The 19,505-nt window shown below is 41.2% G+C and overlaps 1 protein-coding gene across 1 annotated transcript in view; it reads right to left on the bottom strand.

Annotated features, from left to right (window-relative positions):
- Positions 1 to 19,505, bottom strand: part of XYLT1 (xylosyltransferase 1) — a 969,342-nt gene that overhangs the window by 107,610 nt on the left and 842,227 nt on the right. The window contains exon 9 of the mRNA XM_069647050.1: positions 15,841 to 16,036. Coding sequence (XP_069503151.1) covers positions 15,841 to 16,036 — 196 coding nt within the window. The remainder of the gene's footprint in view (positions 1 to 15,840; positions 16,037 to 19,505) is intronic.

Here is a 19,505-nt window from a genome sequence, read left to right as displayed (position 1 = left end):
GCATCTCTCAAGATCCTTTGAGAATCTGTGAGCAACAACTGGAAACCTGTGCATGCACAATGCAAGGTATGTCTGAAACTAATACCACACCTGCACGGATTTCGAGGGAATCTGGGACTAGGTGTGCAATTAAATAAACTGGAGATCACATTTGCCCACTACATAACTCCTTGAAGACTAATGAGGGTTAACCTAGCCACATAAGATCTGAATAAGATTTTACAACAGGTGGAGGACTTCTCAATAACAAGTCTAAGATAACAATATTAGGAGAGTATAGCATGGCAAAAAGGCAGATCAGCTTTTGAAGCTGAATATAAAGAAAGAAAAGTCGCAAGGAATGATTACTTGAATGAAGGACTGTATGGGGTGAGTGCACATGAAAATGTTGACATTGTGGCTACTTTTCAGGAATTGTATAGGTGATCAAAGCGGTACAGACATAGATGATGTCCTGGGCGTGACGCACCTGCCAATAATGAACTACCTGGACTGTGCATCCCTTATGAAGTGTATCTCTGTGGATGATAATTGGTCTCTTGTGAAGTAGCTCAAAATCAATAAAGATTGTAGACTGGATGGCTTTAAATTGAGTTATATCATTTATGCACTGCTGTTGGTTCAATTCTTGCAATGATCTTTAATCAGGTGTTATTTCACTTCTCCTGTCTCACGTTGATGGCCTCTATAGATAAAGGTGCTTTAGGATTTCCTGACTGGAATTGTACTATAGGGCTTGCATACTTCTTCATCTGAAATCATGCTGTGGGACTCCAGCATTCGGGATTGATACAATTTGCTGATAGGGCTCAATAGCAATGTATATTGGGCCTGTAAAACACCCATGTGCCTTTCTTTCTGTATTGTTTTTTGGTGCACTTCCTTTTGGAATTAAACAATTTAGAGCATACATAGCGCTGTAGATATCAAGCTAATGCGCTCAAATTATTATATTTTATTACGTTATAGTATTGGCCAGTCGGTTTACAGAAGGGAGCATTGTGATTTCTCTGCAAGGCTTTGCTGTTTGTTAAAGGAAACATCCTCTGAATGTAGAGATCTTGCTGTAAACCAGAGGAAAGTGTGTATTGCATGACCTGTAAGCAGTCACCACGTTTGAAAGGGTGATTCAGAAGAGCAAGTCACCCCTCACATATCTGGGCACATTTGATAGGTTCTACAACCTTTAAGTTGCATCACCTGTTACAGTGATATTACACTATACACCATTGTGTAATCCCTCTGCTCCACATCCCCCCTTGCCAGTACCATTCGGTTGCCCCGTTTGCCTCCCTCTCACTGTCATGTCTTGCATGTGTATGTGTATTTTGAGGGGGAATATGTTTTTCTATGAATGTTTGTCTGTGAGGTAAATAGAATAGTGGTGACTTGACAGCATGGCCCTATGCAATCACAATATGTGCTTGTTCTAACTATGAATTTATTGTACTACTATGACATTTATGAATGTGTCTTCTTGAAATACATTTATTTTGTGCACCAGTTTGCTTCACTCTCTCTTTTAATGTATGCCTCAATTTAGAATGTTACACCTCGGAATGGGAGATTGTTTACATGACCCACATTCAGGAAGTAAATCCATCTTCAGGAAGTGAGTTCTGCTCTCTGGGTACACACTGTGTGTGCATGATCCTACTATGGCCCGGATACAGGTTTGTCTGTTAAGCAGTGACACTACGTTGCCTCCAGCTTTTGCACAACATTGTCAGGTTGCCAAGAGAGATGATACTTGTTTTCCTCTTCTTCAGTAGGAGTAGTAAACTCTTCATTCTGAAATTATCCACTAACAAATTTATAAACGGCACAACACAACAAAATACCATATACATCATAAATAATCTAATCTAACATAAAAGTCTATAAATACTCGTCTAAAAGACACGTTTACATAATGTAAAACATTGTTCGTAGTCTGCATTGACAAGAGCATGGCTTCAGTGCATGAACTAATATCCTTTTTACTAAAAATATAGCCTAAGCCATCTGCTTCTGAAATCAATAAAAGGTTTACCAGTTATCAAAAAGTGCATAAGATACTTATATTTGCCCATACTGCAAGCACACATCTTATCTGTACCTATCCAGTTCATTCTAACCTTTAAAGGTCACACATTTAGCCTAATCCTCAGGGCTTCCTTCTACATTCTTGAGAATTTGTTTTGCTTATACAATGTATTGGCACTACATCCAAAAAGTATTTATATAGAACTTTAATTATGATAACATTTCAATTCAGGTCTGGATTCTGCAATGCTCTACTTCTATAGCCCACATTTTATGCAGCCTCTTTCATTGCAGTTTTGGATTTACTAATAACAGGTTCCTCCCCATAACCCCACTTTTTCATTAAAGCAAACCGGCTTGAATACCAGCAGAACTTATTCTGTATGGGGGAGGAGACAACCCCTGTAAGGGCATTCCCTATAATATGGTATATTGAGGGATCAAATTGGGTTTTAAGAAAACATTCTAAAAACCTCCTTTGTGCCTGGCAGGCTGTGGTAAGGACACCCATCTCGCGCCTCAGGTCATCACTGGGGTTGACAGACGACAACCATTACACTTTCCTCAAGAATTTGTTCTGTGTAGTGTGGCAAGTCAGAAGAAAGAAACCGACATTTGTGGACATGATTCACAAACTTGTTTTACAATAAAGGATACAAAGACAAGGACTAACTTTCCCTATCTTTATGGGTAGTCCCTGCCTATATTTCTAATTAAGGTGCTTGTCAGTCAGTCGTGAATGTCCAAATGAAACAGTCTGTAGTCCAAAACTAGCCTAACTGACCCTACCACTATGAAAATGAACCTATATCCAGAAAATGTCTCCCTTCTCCATAAGGGTACTTTAATACCTGGTACATTAGTACCAATCTGTAGCCTTCTTTTTGGATCTGAAAGTCTCTAATAGTCTCTTGAGATTTCTTGGATTAGGTTCTGTAATTCTTGTATTGCTTTTGGTACTTTCCCCTTCATCTTGAGAGCCCCTTTTTGACATTCATTTCCAAGCGACAGAGTTTTGTTTATCAGTTCCAGCGTATTCTCTCTGGATGAATTACAATTCGCCTTGTTTTGCTGTACTTGCTCATTTACTTGGTTCAGTGATACACTTCAGTTTCTCTCTCTTATGACAATAGTATTTCTCTTGAATCACAACAATTTAGGTTCCAATGATCATTTTTCACAATGTAATTCATCTCTCTTATTTCCCAACAATTTAGTTTCATCTGTTTCAAAGATAAGACTGTCTCATAATTTCTACTGGGATGAGTGATTTGTATGATATAATGATCCCTTTTCAATCTACCATTGTTCCTGCATTCCCTGTTATCTTCTATGATGAAGGGAACGTCCTTGGGAGCCTTGTTTCTCGGTGACCTCTTCTCCGGCTTCTGAGTGTGGTTCTGTTGCCTTTACATGCGTGCTTCTCTTTGTGGTCTCTTTTTCCCATACAGTGTTCTGGTCTTCTGTTGAGGGGTGGAAAGCGCTTGGATTCTCTATATGTTGTGGTATTGGTGATGTTTCTGAGACAGTCTGTCCACCATGGGCTTTCTGTGGTCTGGCTACCACCGTCTTCTCAGTTTCTCTTTTGCCGGTCTCTCACACTGGGATTGTGTTGTGGCTATTGGCGTACCAGTCTCTTGTTCTGGGCTTCTGCCTTGCTGCTTTCTTGTACTGACATTGCAACCTGGCTCTAGCGGACAAGTTTGAAACTTGTGGTTCACCTCACTGGTGCTTACTTTGCCTCCTCTCTACCTTACGCTGCGCAGAGCCCTCTCTAGTCTATGTATGCATTTCTCTCTCTCTCTCTCTCTCTCTCTCTCTCTCTCTCTCTCTCTCTCTCTCTCTCTCTCTCTCTCTCTCTCTCTCTCTCTCTCTCTCTCTCTCTCTCTCTCTCTCTCTCTCTCTCTCTCTCTAGGGTAAGTCATTAAACATACTCGTCTCAATGCGTTGTATATTTGGATTTAAAGGGATGTGTTCATTTCCAACAAGATAATGGTATCTCTGAGGAGTTTCTTTGTCCCAGCCTTGATATACAAATAATTCTGGCACTGTAGAGCCTGTCATGTAGGCCATAGTGGACACAACAGGGAATTGGGATTTGTGGGATTAGGAGTTTTTCACCCCGTAAGGGGGAGTCTCTTCAGGGAAGGTCCCATGTGCTTTAACACCTAGGGAGGGTGCTGCAGAGTGGGCTCATCTCCCTAGCCTCACAGAAAGGGGCTCCACCTTGGTGTGAAGGGACACAATGCCTTAATTCATCACAGTCGCCTGGAGGTTGGGATTGCCAATGAAATAAAGATACATTTCCCAATGTGTATGCCTACATTCTCCTAGACCCCAGAATAATGATGGAATGAGAGGAATAAGTACAACTTGTACATATGTGTCTAGATTCTGCCAAATAATTCTAAAGATTGGACAAAGATTTTAATAGGTAGAGGGTGATTGGTGCTCTCTTCACATTTAATGCACCTGTCATCTAATTTAAATTTCCAATAAGAACGTTGTTAAGGAGTCTGGTATATGCTGAGCAGCAAAGTGTAATAATGGTGTAGGTGAAGGTCTCAGTCATCATGCAATTGGATTACATTGTATAATGATTACTTCATAACATTTCTAAATCGTTGGCCTAATTGGCAAAAATACAATCTCAATTGTTTCAAATAGAGATAATGATGCTGTCTGAAAACAGCTCATGCTATGGAGATTCTAGACACACTCAAATACAGAAATTATATCCCAGGATGCCTGTAAAGAAGAAGAATGGACCATGCAAGAATGAGCCAAAAGATAGTGAACTAAAAAAAGAAAATAATACTAACTCCCTGGAATCTCTAAATGTATTGCCAGCTGTTTAAAAAAAACATAAGCACATTAAAGTCACTGCTTCGTTTAATACATGCTGCCTTCTAATCTCCAGTCCACTGCTCATGACTGCAACAACAAGTGCACGCATTAAGCAAACATAAAAGAACATTAAGCAAACATAAAAGAACATTAAGCAAACATAAAAGATAGGTTAGCACCAGTCCATCAAATTAGAGGATAATCTCAAATTTGCTAAATGGTACACAAAGTCAATTAGCACATGGTTTACATTTTTGACCACCTGTCAATCAATCAGCATGCTCAAAATAGGGTTAATAACTACTGGTAAAACCCTGCCTATTCTGACATGGCTCTCAGTGCAACCTGCTCTTCGATATCAAACACTTGTGTATAGGCACTTTATAAATACCATATCATATCATATCACGTCAAAATTACCCTTGCATTTGCTACTAACAGCTGGTAGGACAGAAGGGGAGGGCACTACTGGAGAAGTGTGAAAGAGGAACAGCAGCAGAGCCCTGCAGCTGTGAAACATCAGAGGAGTCAGTTACAGCAAACACAAACAATTCTTCGAGTCTTCATTTTCACTTTTCCCTCATTCACATTTGCCAGGCCCTCTGTTGTTTCTTCCTGTGACACCATTCACTTCATCCACTCCTTCTTGACACTGATCGCTGTCTCTTTTCGAGGAGAGGGAGATCACTGAGGGTTAGGTTATAGGGAAGCATATGCAGAAATGTGATGGGAAAAAAGAAGATGGGGTGTGTGCACATGCACACACACACACACTGCACTGTGTGTGTCTTTCTGCCTATGTTCACACATTTTCTCTTCCCTTATGTTTCTGCTTTCTGTCCCATGCAGAAGACAGTCTGTCCACATTACAAAGGTTTCTTCCCAACAAGTCTTGCTTTGCCTCAGAGGTGGGAATGTCGGTTGGGAATGGAGTAAGCACTTGAAGCAGTGTCACCTGCATGCAATGCTTTTAGAGCTTTGCTATCACCCTAGTATGTTAAATTGTTAAAATCCATAAAGAATTTAGGAGAGGTCATAACTGCTGGGATAATGGCCCCTCCTCAACGTTTGGCCCTAGCTTCACTTCAGGCAATACCTTAAGTGGCATGCCATTATCCAAATATATCCATGGTCGACAAGGCTTAAGTATCCATCGAAATGTAGATGAACCTCTATTTTACATTGTTTTCTTCTCTTGCATAGCTCTAAACATGTAGAAGATGACACAGCACAATGGGAACAATGCACAGAGCGTGCACATTCATCTGGGGCATATTGCATGCAGGTATGTAGGTTAATACATATATCACATGGACTCTGCTGAAAAAGTAGGCATACTTTGGGCTAGATTAACATAAGATTAGTTCATCTGTGTCTATAAGGGGATATGAAAGTGAAAACAAAACTCCCACAGTCTGTGGGTGGCATGATATAAGGAAGTAAATCATTGGCTGAAAGATTTCTGCGATCATATCTTTTGTGGGTCCTGTTGTGTCATTGCAGTGGTTGCGATTTCCAAGTGTGCACCCCTGATTCAGAAAAAGATATGCTCCTCCTGGCTGTGGTGGTCCCTTACTCTGTTTCCAATGCACCGCCTCCCTGTTTCCAGGACAGGTGCAGGGGAAAGCACAATGCAGTCGAGGTTCTGCAGAGATCACTCACTGCCTCTATTCATCTGCGTAAGAGAGAGATGCTGTTGTTAAGTATGAGCACTAGTAAGAACTGTACCAGAGCCAAACATTTGGAAATAATTAAGACTAGCGCTACCACCCGACGTTGCACGGGTCTGTAGCTGACATGAAGGTGAGGGTCTGCTAAAGCCTTGTGTATGTTTTTTTGTGTTATAACTTCGTATTTTTGAAAAATTGAAAAATTGGAAAATCGGCAATCTCCCGAAATTGCCTATACTGATAGCACTGGGCCGGACCCCTCTCCACCCCTGTCAGCAGAGCAAATGGATATGGTTGGTCAAATTTCACCATCGCCGGTACATATGAGACTGGTATGTCGACCTTGTGTCCTAACTTCCTATTTTTGAATAAAAAGCAAAATCGTCAATCTCCCAAAACCACCTATACTGGTAACATAGGGCCGGACCCCACCCTTTGCAGGGCAAATGGGTGGGGTTTGTGAAATTGTTGCACTATCACCAGTACACCCCAGACTGGTATGTCGTACTTGGTCCAAGATTTAAGCCCAACAACTGTCAAGGGCGGGAGCCAACCCCGAACATAGAAACAAACTTTCACAAATCTGATAGCACAGGGCCAGACCTTGCCCTGTGCAGGGCATATGGGTGGCAGTGGTCAGATTTCACTATCACCATTACACACCAGACTGGAATGCCGACAAACAATCGCCAAATCAACAATCTCCCGAAATCGCCCAGGACATATGAGCGGGGTTGGTCAAATTTAACTATTGTTAGTACACATCAGACTGGTATGCTGACCTTGTGCCAACATTTCAGCCCAGCCAACCCCAAACATACAAACTTTCACAGATATATAAATAGTTTATACAGTAAACATCTTTCTCACTGTTCCATAATTTGCTTTGTTTAATCAGTACTCAGTGAGGGTCAATCAGATTGCAACAATCAATCTGATTGGCCCTTGCTGGGTTGTTACCCGGCCAGGAAAGACTTACCAACTGTGCTCTGTTGGGAGCGCAAGTCCCTCAGAGTTCTTTTCTTTTCTTCCCCGGTCGCCATGGAAAGGGAGAAGAGACTATGCGTAGTCCCTTCGCCCATTAAATGGCGGCTCTTTTTTTTATGGCCATCATGGAAAGGGAGAAGGGACTAAGGGACTATGTCTAGTCTCATCCCCCTGGTCCCTGGCAGCCATTTTATTATTTTTTTCTCAAGTTGTGAAACGGTTTCCATGCCATTTCACAACTTGAGGAAACATTATATTAGTACTCTGGTACGATGTGCCTGGGTACTAATAGCACTCGAACCCTCGGAGGGTGGGCATTACTGGTCGGGTAATTCCCCCCCTCGTCGGGTTCTATTGTGTAATTATCACCCGGCGAGGGTCAATCAGATTGTTACAATCAATCTAATTGGCCCTCACCCGGTCATTACACTGCCAGGTAGGGCTTACCTGTGTGAGAGATGTGTGCCGCGTCCCTTGCTGTTCCTTTCCTTTCTCCGTCTGGCCGTCATGGACAGGGAGAATGTACTATGTGTAGTCCCTTAGTCCTGATCCATGGCAGTCATTTCCTTTCTTTATATATTTTAAAACATGTTTAATGCTGTCATGGAAAGAGAGAAGGGACAAGACGTAGACCTTTCTCCCCGATCCCTGGTGGCCACATTTTCCTCATGTTGAGAAACGGTTGCAATGCCATCTCTCAACTCGAGAAAAAAGTGTACTGGTAATGCCCCCCATCCTCAGGTTATATTGCTTGCATAACTGCCAACCGAGATGTGCTTCATGTTATGTAATCTTTGTGTTTACTGACTGGGACATAACTAAAGAACTATCTTAATCTGTGTAATGGCTTAGAACTCTATGGGCCTGATTTACAACGTGTTTTTCAATGATGTTTTCACATTGAAACATTTTTTGTGTAAATTGGGCCCTATGTTATTTATTGAGGACTTCTTTGATCAACGTATTCCAATTGTTATGAGTAGTGATGAATGCATTTTGGACTGCGTATCAAATGTTCATGCACTTACCCCTTGGAATGACTACTATAGTCAACATCTAGAACGTATTTAAAGTTCCCCAAATAGGAAATATTTTGAGAACTTTATTTGCTTCATTTTTCTAATCGATAGCTCTAGTATAATACCGTCTTCTTTTAAATAGGTTGTCCCTGTTCTGTGTGAGATGTGTAGGGTTAGATATATCTAAATATAGCACAACAGTTTCAAAGGCATGTTTACTGAATATGCTAATTGCTAGATTTGTATAGTCACATCCATGACAAAGGTATTCATTTGAATGCAGACTGTATGTATATGAACCATTGTCTTCTTTATTTCCCAAAGTCATTTCTCCTGTCCATTAATGTCTCCTTCCTAAACGAGGAGCAAATCATTGGTGTACTAGAGCAGGATTTCAACCTCCTTACAACATTGGTTCATATTCTGATTTTGTACAATTTGTCCTTCCCAATATCCTATCGGGAGAGTGTCATAAATCAGCACACACAAAAGTCAGTTCTGTAGATGCACTGTGGTTTCTCGACTATTCCTTGCAATGTGTAACAATGGATATGGGCATGCTTACCAGTGGTGTGTTTACTTTTTCTGTTAAGGTGGGCTGCTGATGTAAAATAAAAAAAAGGTGATTGATTAAATGAATTAACAGCTTTTTCCTGCAAAGGCCAGCTCACATTGTTCCACAGATTAGAGCTCTTTGCGTGGAGAACTATTCATATAGTATTGTTCTTTCCTTTGAATTGATTGCCATGCCAAGAGAACAATGACTCTAGTTGACCTGTTGTATATTGTAAGATTTCTATTCCTTTGAAATCCACAATATGACATACCTGTGAATTGTGGAAAATGAGTCACCGATATGGTATACGCAAGGTGGATTATGGGTGGTAAAACCACTGATGCATTACACATTGGCAAGCATATATCACTATGTCGTTGAACACCAAAGTTTCAATACATTTAATTAAGTATCCAAAGAGCAAGTAGTGACCCAGCATTGGACATGACAAAATTAAGGTTAATGAAGGCTAATACACTCAGTCTAAAAATAGCCCATAACACTATAAAATATACCTTAACTCGCAATACCCCAAAACTTCCACGCACTTTAAATATTTTTAATGTGGTGATTTATAATTATTTCATGATTAACCACTCATATTTCTCAGTTTATGAATCTTGGGATGGAGAAGAGTTGAGTTGGTGCGATCAGGATTGTCAAACCTAAGGCTGCTATAATTATTAGGTAACTCACATCAGTAATATTATTAAAAAAGAGTCTTTGTTGTTCAACAGTTTTCCAGGGTGATGTAATGCAATGGATTTGAAACATAATGGGCTGAGTTGGGCTGAGTGTTTGTTGTAATCCTAACAATGGCATTTCTAAAGTGTGTACACTTTATGTTTTGTATAAACCTTGTAAAAATAAAAGTGAATGAATTCCTTGTTTTGTAAATGGTAAATGTGTCACATATATTCCAGTTTCCTCACTTCACTGAGTTTCAGAGAGACTGCTTGTGTGTGCGTGTGTAAAGTTTGTGTGCGACAATAGCAAACGTGTGCCGATTACTATGTGTGAGGATGCATAATCCACAGCTGTTTGAACATAGGGGCAATTTCAGAGGCAGGGTTACAGAGATTGTGTTTGTGTGTGTGAGTATGTAAACTTCACCTATTTGTTTATATGTGACCAAGTTCCAGTATTCTGTATTTTTGATTAAAATGCAGCACAGTCATATATATGTTTGGATTTAGACATGCTTTGACAATGATCTGCATTTGTTATGTATTTCTGAAATGTGTTATCCAAATCCGTGTGTACGGTGATATAATATGCATGCCGGTCATACATGTGTGGATTTGCATATGCATTACCCATTTTTGTGTCCAAATAATTAGCTTGTTGGTCATGCATGTGGATTCGAAAATGGATTTATCTGCAATCTGCATTCATATTCGAAATTCTCAATCTGCATTTGTTATGCGCTAGTCATATCTGCGGGTATGTTCGAACAACCTGCTTGATGGACGTCTATGTGAGAGTATTAGCACATGCATTATCCTGATCGTTCAGTTGGCAGAATAATGAGCGTGGTGGCTGCATATGTGTGAAGATCTATGCTTATTTCATCCATAATCTCCATTCCTAATCAATGTTCGTGAATAGCACTCATTATACATATTCAGAAACTGCATTGCTAAGCGAAGTTATATTCCTACATGTGAACATGAGTAGTCTAAATGTGTAAGTGGTTGTGTAATTTAGCCTCTATTTCTCTTGGCTACATTATACATTTCCCTCTCTTAAAAAATGAATATCTATGAATCAATAAACATAACCCTTATTCGGCTCATAAAAGCAAATACATCAATAAAACACATTTTCTAATAGGCAAGGTTATAAAACATTTTAAATCATCACATTATACATATACAAGATCTAAAAACATTTAAGAGCAGAAATGACCAGATATAAGATAACATTCAAATGATCATATTCATCTAAATACTTATAATACAGGCAATCATCAGAGAGTTTGGGGGGTGGTGGGGAGAATGTACTCGCAGACCCCAAGGGTAGGCTTCCCATTAGTTACAACATTGAACATAACATGAAAAAAGGCAGGCAAGCATGTCCCATGCTACACTTTGGGCCTCAAAAGCCAAGCACAATGTATATATTTAGCCACTCTACACACTTTATCTGGTTCAACAAATCTATTAATTACCTCCAAGGCCTCAGCGGCAGTATGGATGCCTGAAGTACTTATGGTATAGGACTCTCAGTCCCTGGGTTTTAGGACAGAGAAACAGGAAGTGGATGACTGTCTCTTCACAAATTCTACCAACAGGGCATAAACCAAGTTTCTTGGCCCCCAAGATGCAGTAATTGTAGCCACCTTCAATGTGCCCAATTTAAAACCAATATACAGTGCACCTGCAAAGGGGGAGGGAGGTGTATCAAATATAGATATTTTTCAAAGACAAAATCGAATTATATTCTCACTTATTTTGAAGCTAGTTTAAGGTTTCCACACGCCACTGCCATGACCTGTTTAAAAAATAAAATGAGTCAAATACTTTTATTTTTATGCTACTAGCTTTTACTTTGTTTATCTGCTGGGGGTGTAGCCAAATGTCCTCTCATTCAAGTCAGAAAGACCCTTCCTAACATGTGCCACACACAGGAGACTCATGGCACCCTCAAGGCTCAGCAGGTATATCAAATCATTCCTAAAGATCACAAGTTCTGGATTCTGCCAAACCTTAACCAATACACAATGGATTTAGATACACCTACCACATCACTGGGACACATACATTCTAAACGAATCTGGGCATTAGGTGTGCTCTAGAGGAACCATAAAAGACTCTTTAGAAATGTATTTTCCACAACATTCAATGGTTTCAAATCAATGTGCCCCAGAGTTCAGCCGTGAAAAGTGCGCCAGCTGAGGCCTGTTTCCCAAACAGGTCAAGGGCTGGGGATGAAGCCTTCTCTAATGGCTATTAAAAGAATGCATGTGTCTCACCACTGTATTTCTCCAGGGTTACCATGGACTTAGCCAACTGGCTCGTCCAGTTCCCATTCTCTTGAAAGCATGTTCCGAGGTAGTTCTATGTCTTCACTTGTTCCAGAATGGCACCTTCCGCCCTGATATCTAATTTCGTATGTTTATGAAATTTGGGCCTGAATACCAGTGTCTTTGTTTTGTCTATGTTCAGGCTCAACTTTAGTTCCTCGCATTTTATCATAAAGGATGCCAGCGATTATCTCAGTCCCTGAGGGGTTGTGGACAGGATCACGCCATCGTCCGTGATGAAAAGGCCAGGATATTTCCTCTGGCCCAGATATTTGGAGGGTCTTTATCTTCCAGAAGCAATGATTCTATAGCCTCCTCTATATATATATATATATATATATATATATATATATATATATATATATATATATATATATATATATAGTTTGCCTTCTTACTGATCATGCATCAGTTTGGCAAGCAGCATTCTCCATGGTCACTAATAATCATCAGGATACGGTTTCAGTTCAAAAAGCATTCTTCCTTTCTTCAATATGTTCTTGGAACAATCACAGCAATCACAGCAATAACAAATTAAATAAAATTAAAAACCAACAAAATGTGGTACTCCCATTGTGGCCAAAATAATGGAGTTATATATACAGAACATGAGTTACAAAAAAATGAATATCTTGAGTTTCCCTGATCCATACATTTGTGTGGAGTGCACCTACTTTAAGGGCTAAGTTTATGCCAAGAACCATGGAATCGAAGGAGATAATTTCTATTCTATATGTTTCTCCCAAAAGCATGTTTTTTATAGTCTATGAAAATCCCAATTTAACATATTTAACTGTTTTTTTATATGAAAGCATGCGTTACAATTTACCTTATTTGGTGTGTGTGTTTGGATGTAAACATCTTTTTTGTTACAAAATGTGCCTGGACAAACTGAAAAGTAAACTGTCTTTTCTTGAAGCATACGCAAGAAAGGCAAACTCGTGTACACACTCTAAGACTTGTTTGCACCCTTCTGGGTGAAAAAGATCTCTGCGCATTCCTTTCACTGTTTCCGGATTTGGTAAAGCCAGGGATGAAAAGAAAGAAAAGAGACTTCAGTCCAGAGGAAAGAAAAGGAATGACAACTGTTTATGCGGAGAGACACAGCGGTGGAACACTCTGTAAACAATTTAACTCAAACGCTATCATACTTTCAAATATTCATGATTCTCTCAAGTCAAGGAGAGCAGATGAAAGCATTCAAAGCGCCAGACAACGAAACGTAATGGATCACAAGAAATGCTTGCTGTATGATAATTTATCTCTGTGTGAAATTGCACTTCGGCTAACAGACACTTTGATAAACAGCACCAACTTCACATCCATCTATCTTCTTAATGGGACATTAATGTTTGGTCGTTTTCATATATAACAACAGTGTGAATCATGTGTGGACCTCTCCTAATTACCCACAAAAGATGATCATTCATTTTGTGAGGCACATTGATTGTGAAGTAAACGGCCGGTTTTGGTTGCTTTCACTGCAGATCCTTGCTTTCAGTGCTAACAGGACCCTTTAGATGTGTTCTTAATCACTGCAGAGGAATCAGACATGCACCAGTAACTGCCTTTTGGAATCTGTTCTGCATACAACCCAATAACAACTATCAGGGATAGAATTCAAGTTGAACAGCAGCAGCGGGAATGTGATTTACTGTAAAGAGGAACGTGCTTGAAAAATATGGAATACTTCTAGCAAAAATGTGGTTATGCACTCTTTAGTTTCTGGAAACATAGTTAAGTTCAATTTGAACTCTTAGGGACTAATGTACAAAAACTGTTTTCAATGTGACTTTCCAATGCTAAAACTGTTTTGTAAATCGGGCCCTTAGAGTTTTCATGAAACATTTTGACCGTCCATTCTGTGGGCTCTATGAAACGGTGGAGACCACAATTTGTTCAGAATTCCACATTCCAAAACTATCAGCAACCATGAGCAAACCCACAGCCAAATCCCAGTGACCACCCAAGCAGATGTTTGTATTATCAACAGGACTGTCCATACATAGCTGCAGCCAAATCTCCATGATTGCCCAAGTGGATTTCAATTGTATCCACATTTGGCTGCCTAATCATGTTAATGTAAATCTCAAAAGTGAAATGGGCAATACCCCCAGGAAGTAGGGAGCTAGAGAACTTTAAACCCCCTCTTAAATAGGCATATAAAGGCATTACTTTGAGCTGCCATTTATCCAATTCTGACTCTTTGTTCTTTTGACTGAAAGGGCAATGTGGAAAGCTATAAAGTCCCTACCCTCAGACCACACCAGGTCTTATGGGCCCATAAACCTTGCCAAATGCCCTTGCCGTGTTTGGACATTTAACCTGGTCATCAGGTCCGATAATATCTGGTAAATCCCTTGCACCGGGTCTAAAATGCTGCATTAGAACATTGAAGTATTAGCAGCTCTGTTGCAGACAATTCATTGCATATGTTAGACATGGCTGTTATAAGTCTTCTGTCCCTATATTTCAATATTTCTTCTTGGTATGTGTATGTTTTAAAAAGAACATTCAACCCTCATTGGACACAATGTACTAAGAGCAATCATGCCTCTCCTCAGGCTCTTGCCAGGCAGTAAGATCCCAAGGCCCTCAATAAAAGTACTTACTTTGCTCTGTTGCTGTTAACTTGGGCCAACGTTCATTGCCACATGGTAATATCCTTGGAATGTGGCATTATTACTTAAGTATAGAACTATATTACCTTGACAGTGGTAGCTGAAATTTGAATTACAAGAACAACATTGATTAAAGTTAGCCCCTGTAAATTCTTGCAGAGACTGCTGCAAGCATTTATTTATTTAGTATCCGGCGAGGGCACAATCAGAATGAAACAACCATTCTGATTGGCACTCGCCGACGCATTACCTGGCCGGGAATCTGTTGGCTGGGATTCCACGGCCATTGTACCAGGCGGGGGGCGGGGCAGCCCCTCAGCCAATGAGGAGGCTCGAAACGGGGCCATCCCGCTCCAAGCCTCCCCACGGCTGAGAGGCTGCCTTCGCACCCTGCTGAGGACGCAGGTACATTATTATTATTTTTTGCCCTCCCTTCCTCCCTCCCTCCCAACTCCACTTACCTTCTTTTTTTTCCGGGAGCTGACACGCTGGGAATACTTCTGTTTCCAGCGCACCTGCTTCCAATGGCCTCCACGGAAAGGGAACTCCGTTTTCCCTTTCCCAGCGGCCATTTTATTGGTCGGATTTATTTTAATTTTTTTCTGTGCCAAAACGGACAGAAAAAAATGCTTTTAGTGCCCGGTCACACAAATCTTGCGGGCCGGGGTACTAAAAGCAATATGAACCTCGGGGCGGAGGCTTCACCGACTCAGGTAATGCCCCGGGGCCTTCGTTAAGGCCCCTGGGGTTCATATTGCTTAATTAATTTCTCATTTCATCAAGTGTTGTGTTTACAAGGTACAACACATAATTTGGAAAATATCTGGTCCACACTATATATAAATATTAAAATATTAAACAATCTATGCACTGGGTTCTGTCACTCTGAATCAGACTTTAAACTGTATTTCGCTATCTTAAGCCAATGTCAGAGAAAAACCAATAAATTCAGATGACTGCTCAGCTGCAAGGCTAGGGGTGTTAAAAATGTCATCAGTGATCCAGACTCTTATCAAGTGCTCAAAATTCTAAATTAGGCTGGGAACAAAGGGAAACAGTTACACGGCAATCAGACGAGAAGAGTACTTACCTCTGAAAACTGCAGCCGTCCAAAATCACTTTGCGGATTCGCAATCTTGAAGACTTTCTTCGGCATCACCCAGGTCTCGAGTGTCTCCAGCTTACTGACCGCTAGATTGGTTGCGTGATGCTTGATTAAAAATCCCTGGAAATGATCAGCCAGAAAGTAAAGATGCACTGACACGGGATGCCCCATTGGATAATACCTGCAGGAGGCACAAAGAGCACAATTTACTCTAGAGCTCCATGGCCCGGCATAGAGAGATATATATACAAACAATACAACTACAAGTATGACATAGCAGGCACTAATATGCAAAAATATCAGTATCAGGTAATTTCATCCCCACCAATAGTATCATCATACATATGGTCGTCGGGAAAGGCCATAGGCAATATTATTGGTGGGGATCATTTATGGGGTAAATGGGAGCAGGGGTTGCAGGGTGGGCCCCCGCTCCATTTGGCTCCATGGGTTATATTGCCACAAAGAAACCGTGCCATTCTTGTATGGCGATATTTGTGAGGGGATATTAACACATGGAACCCAAATATCGAACTTAAAAAGTGGGGAAAAATGTAATGTTTTCATTGGTATATAGTTCTCACCATAAGCAGCAAAGTATTCTACTGTTTATCACATTGATATGATGTGCTTCGTGTCTTCATGCATGGTCCCTTCAATTTTAATCCTGGTTATCCAGCCCAGCAGGTGGTGTAAACTATATCTAGTTCTCTATGGTAAAAATGTACATACTTGTGTGGGTAACCAGGAACAATACACCAGCTCATTTTTGGTGACATATGTTATGCTAAGGAGCAACCACATTTCCTCCAATAAAAAAAAATGGCACAAGTCCTTATTGCAATATTCATGTCTCTGCCAACACACAGCGCTCTCTCAAAAGGCAATGTTTAGGAATTTAATAAAGAAATGCTGCGCTAGGTTGGTGGTAGCAAGGACACCTAGGGCCTGATTCTGAGCTCTTGAAAAAAAGTGTGTGGAAAGCCAACATTCTCACCTCCAGTTTCCAGCACCATCGTTCTGAGGTGGGTGGAAATATTGGCGGGGAGATGTTCTGCTTTCCAGCAGCAAAAGCGGCTAAAATCATGTGTTGTGGGGGAAACATGTGCTCCAGTGGCATGCAAGCATTTCTCAATAGACTGCCACTTTTCTAATTTAAGAAAGTTTTCTGAAACATTCATTAACTTAGAAAAGTGGCGCTAGAGTCTAGGAAATGCTATGTTTATACAGGTGAAAAGTGTGCTGTGGAGTTTAACAGCACCTCAGAGGTGTTGTATTTTAACTGCTTTTTTAACATGCTCAATCAGTGCTCCTGGGAGGAGAATCCCCTCCTTTTTCCTGGCCCACAGACCTCATGGTTGCTAGGGCTGTTGCCAAGCCGTAAATCAGGCTCATGCAGAAGCAAGGCTTTCATGGTACATTCTTTCCTTGTCAGAATATGGTGAAGTTAAGAAATGTGATTTTCCGGCCTGGAACAACACATTTCTATTTTTACACGGACCTCTGAATCAGGCCCTCAGTGTCATAGCAGAAAACATTTGCACTTTCCTGAAGTACTGATGGTAAGCGGGCTGCCTTGTTGTACACCCTCTACATGCGCCCCATATTTCAAAGATGCTGCAGTGCCCACCAGATTTAATTTATGTCATTTCAATGGCTGCAGGTGAACCCCCCCATTTGCACCAACTAGCAATTCTAAAATTGAGGTTAGAAAAAAAAAAGTCCTCCTTGGTGGTGCCAGAACTTCCTCGGGCAGATGTATGATCCAGGTAGGACCATTATGAAGGTGGTTGCAAGGTTAGACTTTACACCACATGCCAATATCCAGCCCATGTGCATCGCCATTTGCAAAAGAAAGCCGGGAACAACCCCACCATCCATTGGGCAATGGCTTTGGTGTACCACCAGCCCTGCCTTTCCATGGGTGCTCACACTGCACTCCCATCTATTCCTTCCTAAAGATGAAAGTGCTTGAGTGTCCCAGTAGGAGGAAATTCCAAAAATATTACAACATAATGAACCAAATAGAAATCTAAGATGATGGTACATATGTTCACATGTTTGTTCATGCAACAGCTTGTGAGGGATGTGTGCTATTGCTTTCAACACAGAGAATCGTGTTTCCATTGAAGGCTGTAGCTTTGGATAGTTCATGAGTCAGGGTCACACCACAAAAAGATAATGGGGTCTTTAAGGATGGTTCTTGGACAACCCTGCCAGAAGCAATGGTGTGCAGAATACCAGGCACGTCTACAAGAAGCATACCATCTAAGTCAAAATACAAATGCTTTGTTATCCTGCACCTTATTAACCAGAACACTATGTAAGCCGGCCGGCACCTCGATTACGGGTAAGAGTAATGGCTCTCGATGAGAAAATGCTGAATAACCAAGTTTCAGATCCTTTTAAACCAAGCAAACAGGCCTGGAAGCTTGACAGTCTGCCCACTTTTCGTTGCATTTTTGATTATCTGGTATCGTTGGGATACAATATGGTGTCGGGTGATAGAGCTTTTACTGTATAACACTTTCTACATTTCTAGCCAATCACTAAGGAGATATGGGGCCTGATTTACAAAGTGTTTTTGAATGGGACTTGGCTACGGGTTTCATGTGCAACAATGATGAGGGTCGGCTTTGATTGTGGTGGCACATCTGCAGCACAAAGGCACCGGGACCGGTGCCTATGTGCTGTATCCACATCACACAGGCAAGCATTGGTTGAATTACACAGCACACATCTCGCCTGCATCTCCCGTATGATGTTCCCCTCCACCAATAAGGACGAGGACACACCTGGCATAGAGCAAAATCAGGTGGTATATTTTGATGTTCTAAAACTGGAGTAGAATACAGCTGAGCTGATTCCGTATCAGCTTGTATTCTAATGCAAACCACCTGTGTTTGGCCTCTCTTTACGTTCCCACAGAGCTTTTGAGCATGTTTGCCCAGCCTTGCGTTGCACATCTGCCATACTGGTTCTTTCAAGAACCTCTGGCTAATTCCTACTTCTTTGCACTTTTTCTAGCAGTAGCAGATTAACAAATGATATGATAGGATAAGATTTGATATTTATAACGCGCCTTTACACAAGTGTTTCTCGATGCCACAAGACAAAGGACAAGAGACAGAGGGATGAGAAGACAAACAACTAGGCCTTGTGACATTCAGATCGTGCAAGTGCCACGAGAAGTGCAGGGGAGAGGGTGTGGAGAGAAGTGCGGGGAAAGGGTTCAAAGGGAAGTGCTGGACAGCAGAGGACTACACAAGTGCAGTCCCAGACCGGAAGTGCTGGGTAGGCCAGAAGGCAGCGCAGGGTTACTGGTCAAGGGGGCATGGAACCCTGTGTGACTCTGAGGGAAACCACGCCACTAGTCTGGACGAGCAGGCAGGTAGATCAGCAGGGGAGAGGGAGAGAAAAGGAAGAAGAGAAGAGCAAGGTCTTGAACAGCATGTGGAACTTCAGGTGACATGGCTCAAGTCAGTGAGGGGGTAAGTAGGCCATTCCAGAGGGAGACACCTGCAGAGGAGAGAGATCTACTCCCACTCTTATAACATGTACTGTGAATAAAGACACATAATGAACACACTAGCTTTATCTCATGGGTAGATGGGTGAGCATCATTACATCACAACAAGGCTGCTTCACAT

Source organism: Ambystoma mexicanum, chromosome 2q (assembly GCF_040938575.1).
Source record: "Ambystoma mexicanum isolate Mex_15411 chromosome 2q, UKY_AmexF1_1, whole genome shotgun sequence".
Lineage (NCBI taxonomy): Eukaryota > Metazoa > Chordata > Amphibia > Caudata > Ambystomatidae > Ambystoma > Ambystoma mexicanum.
The sequence above is the reverse complement of the archived record's forward strand: the minus strand, read 5'-3'. Positions and strand labels throughout refer to the sequence as shown.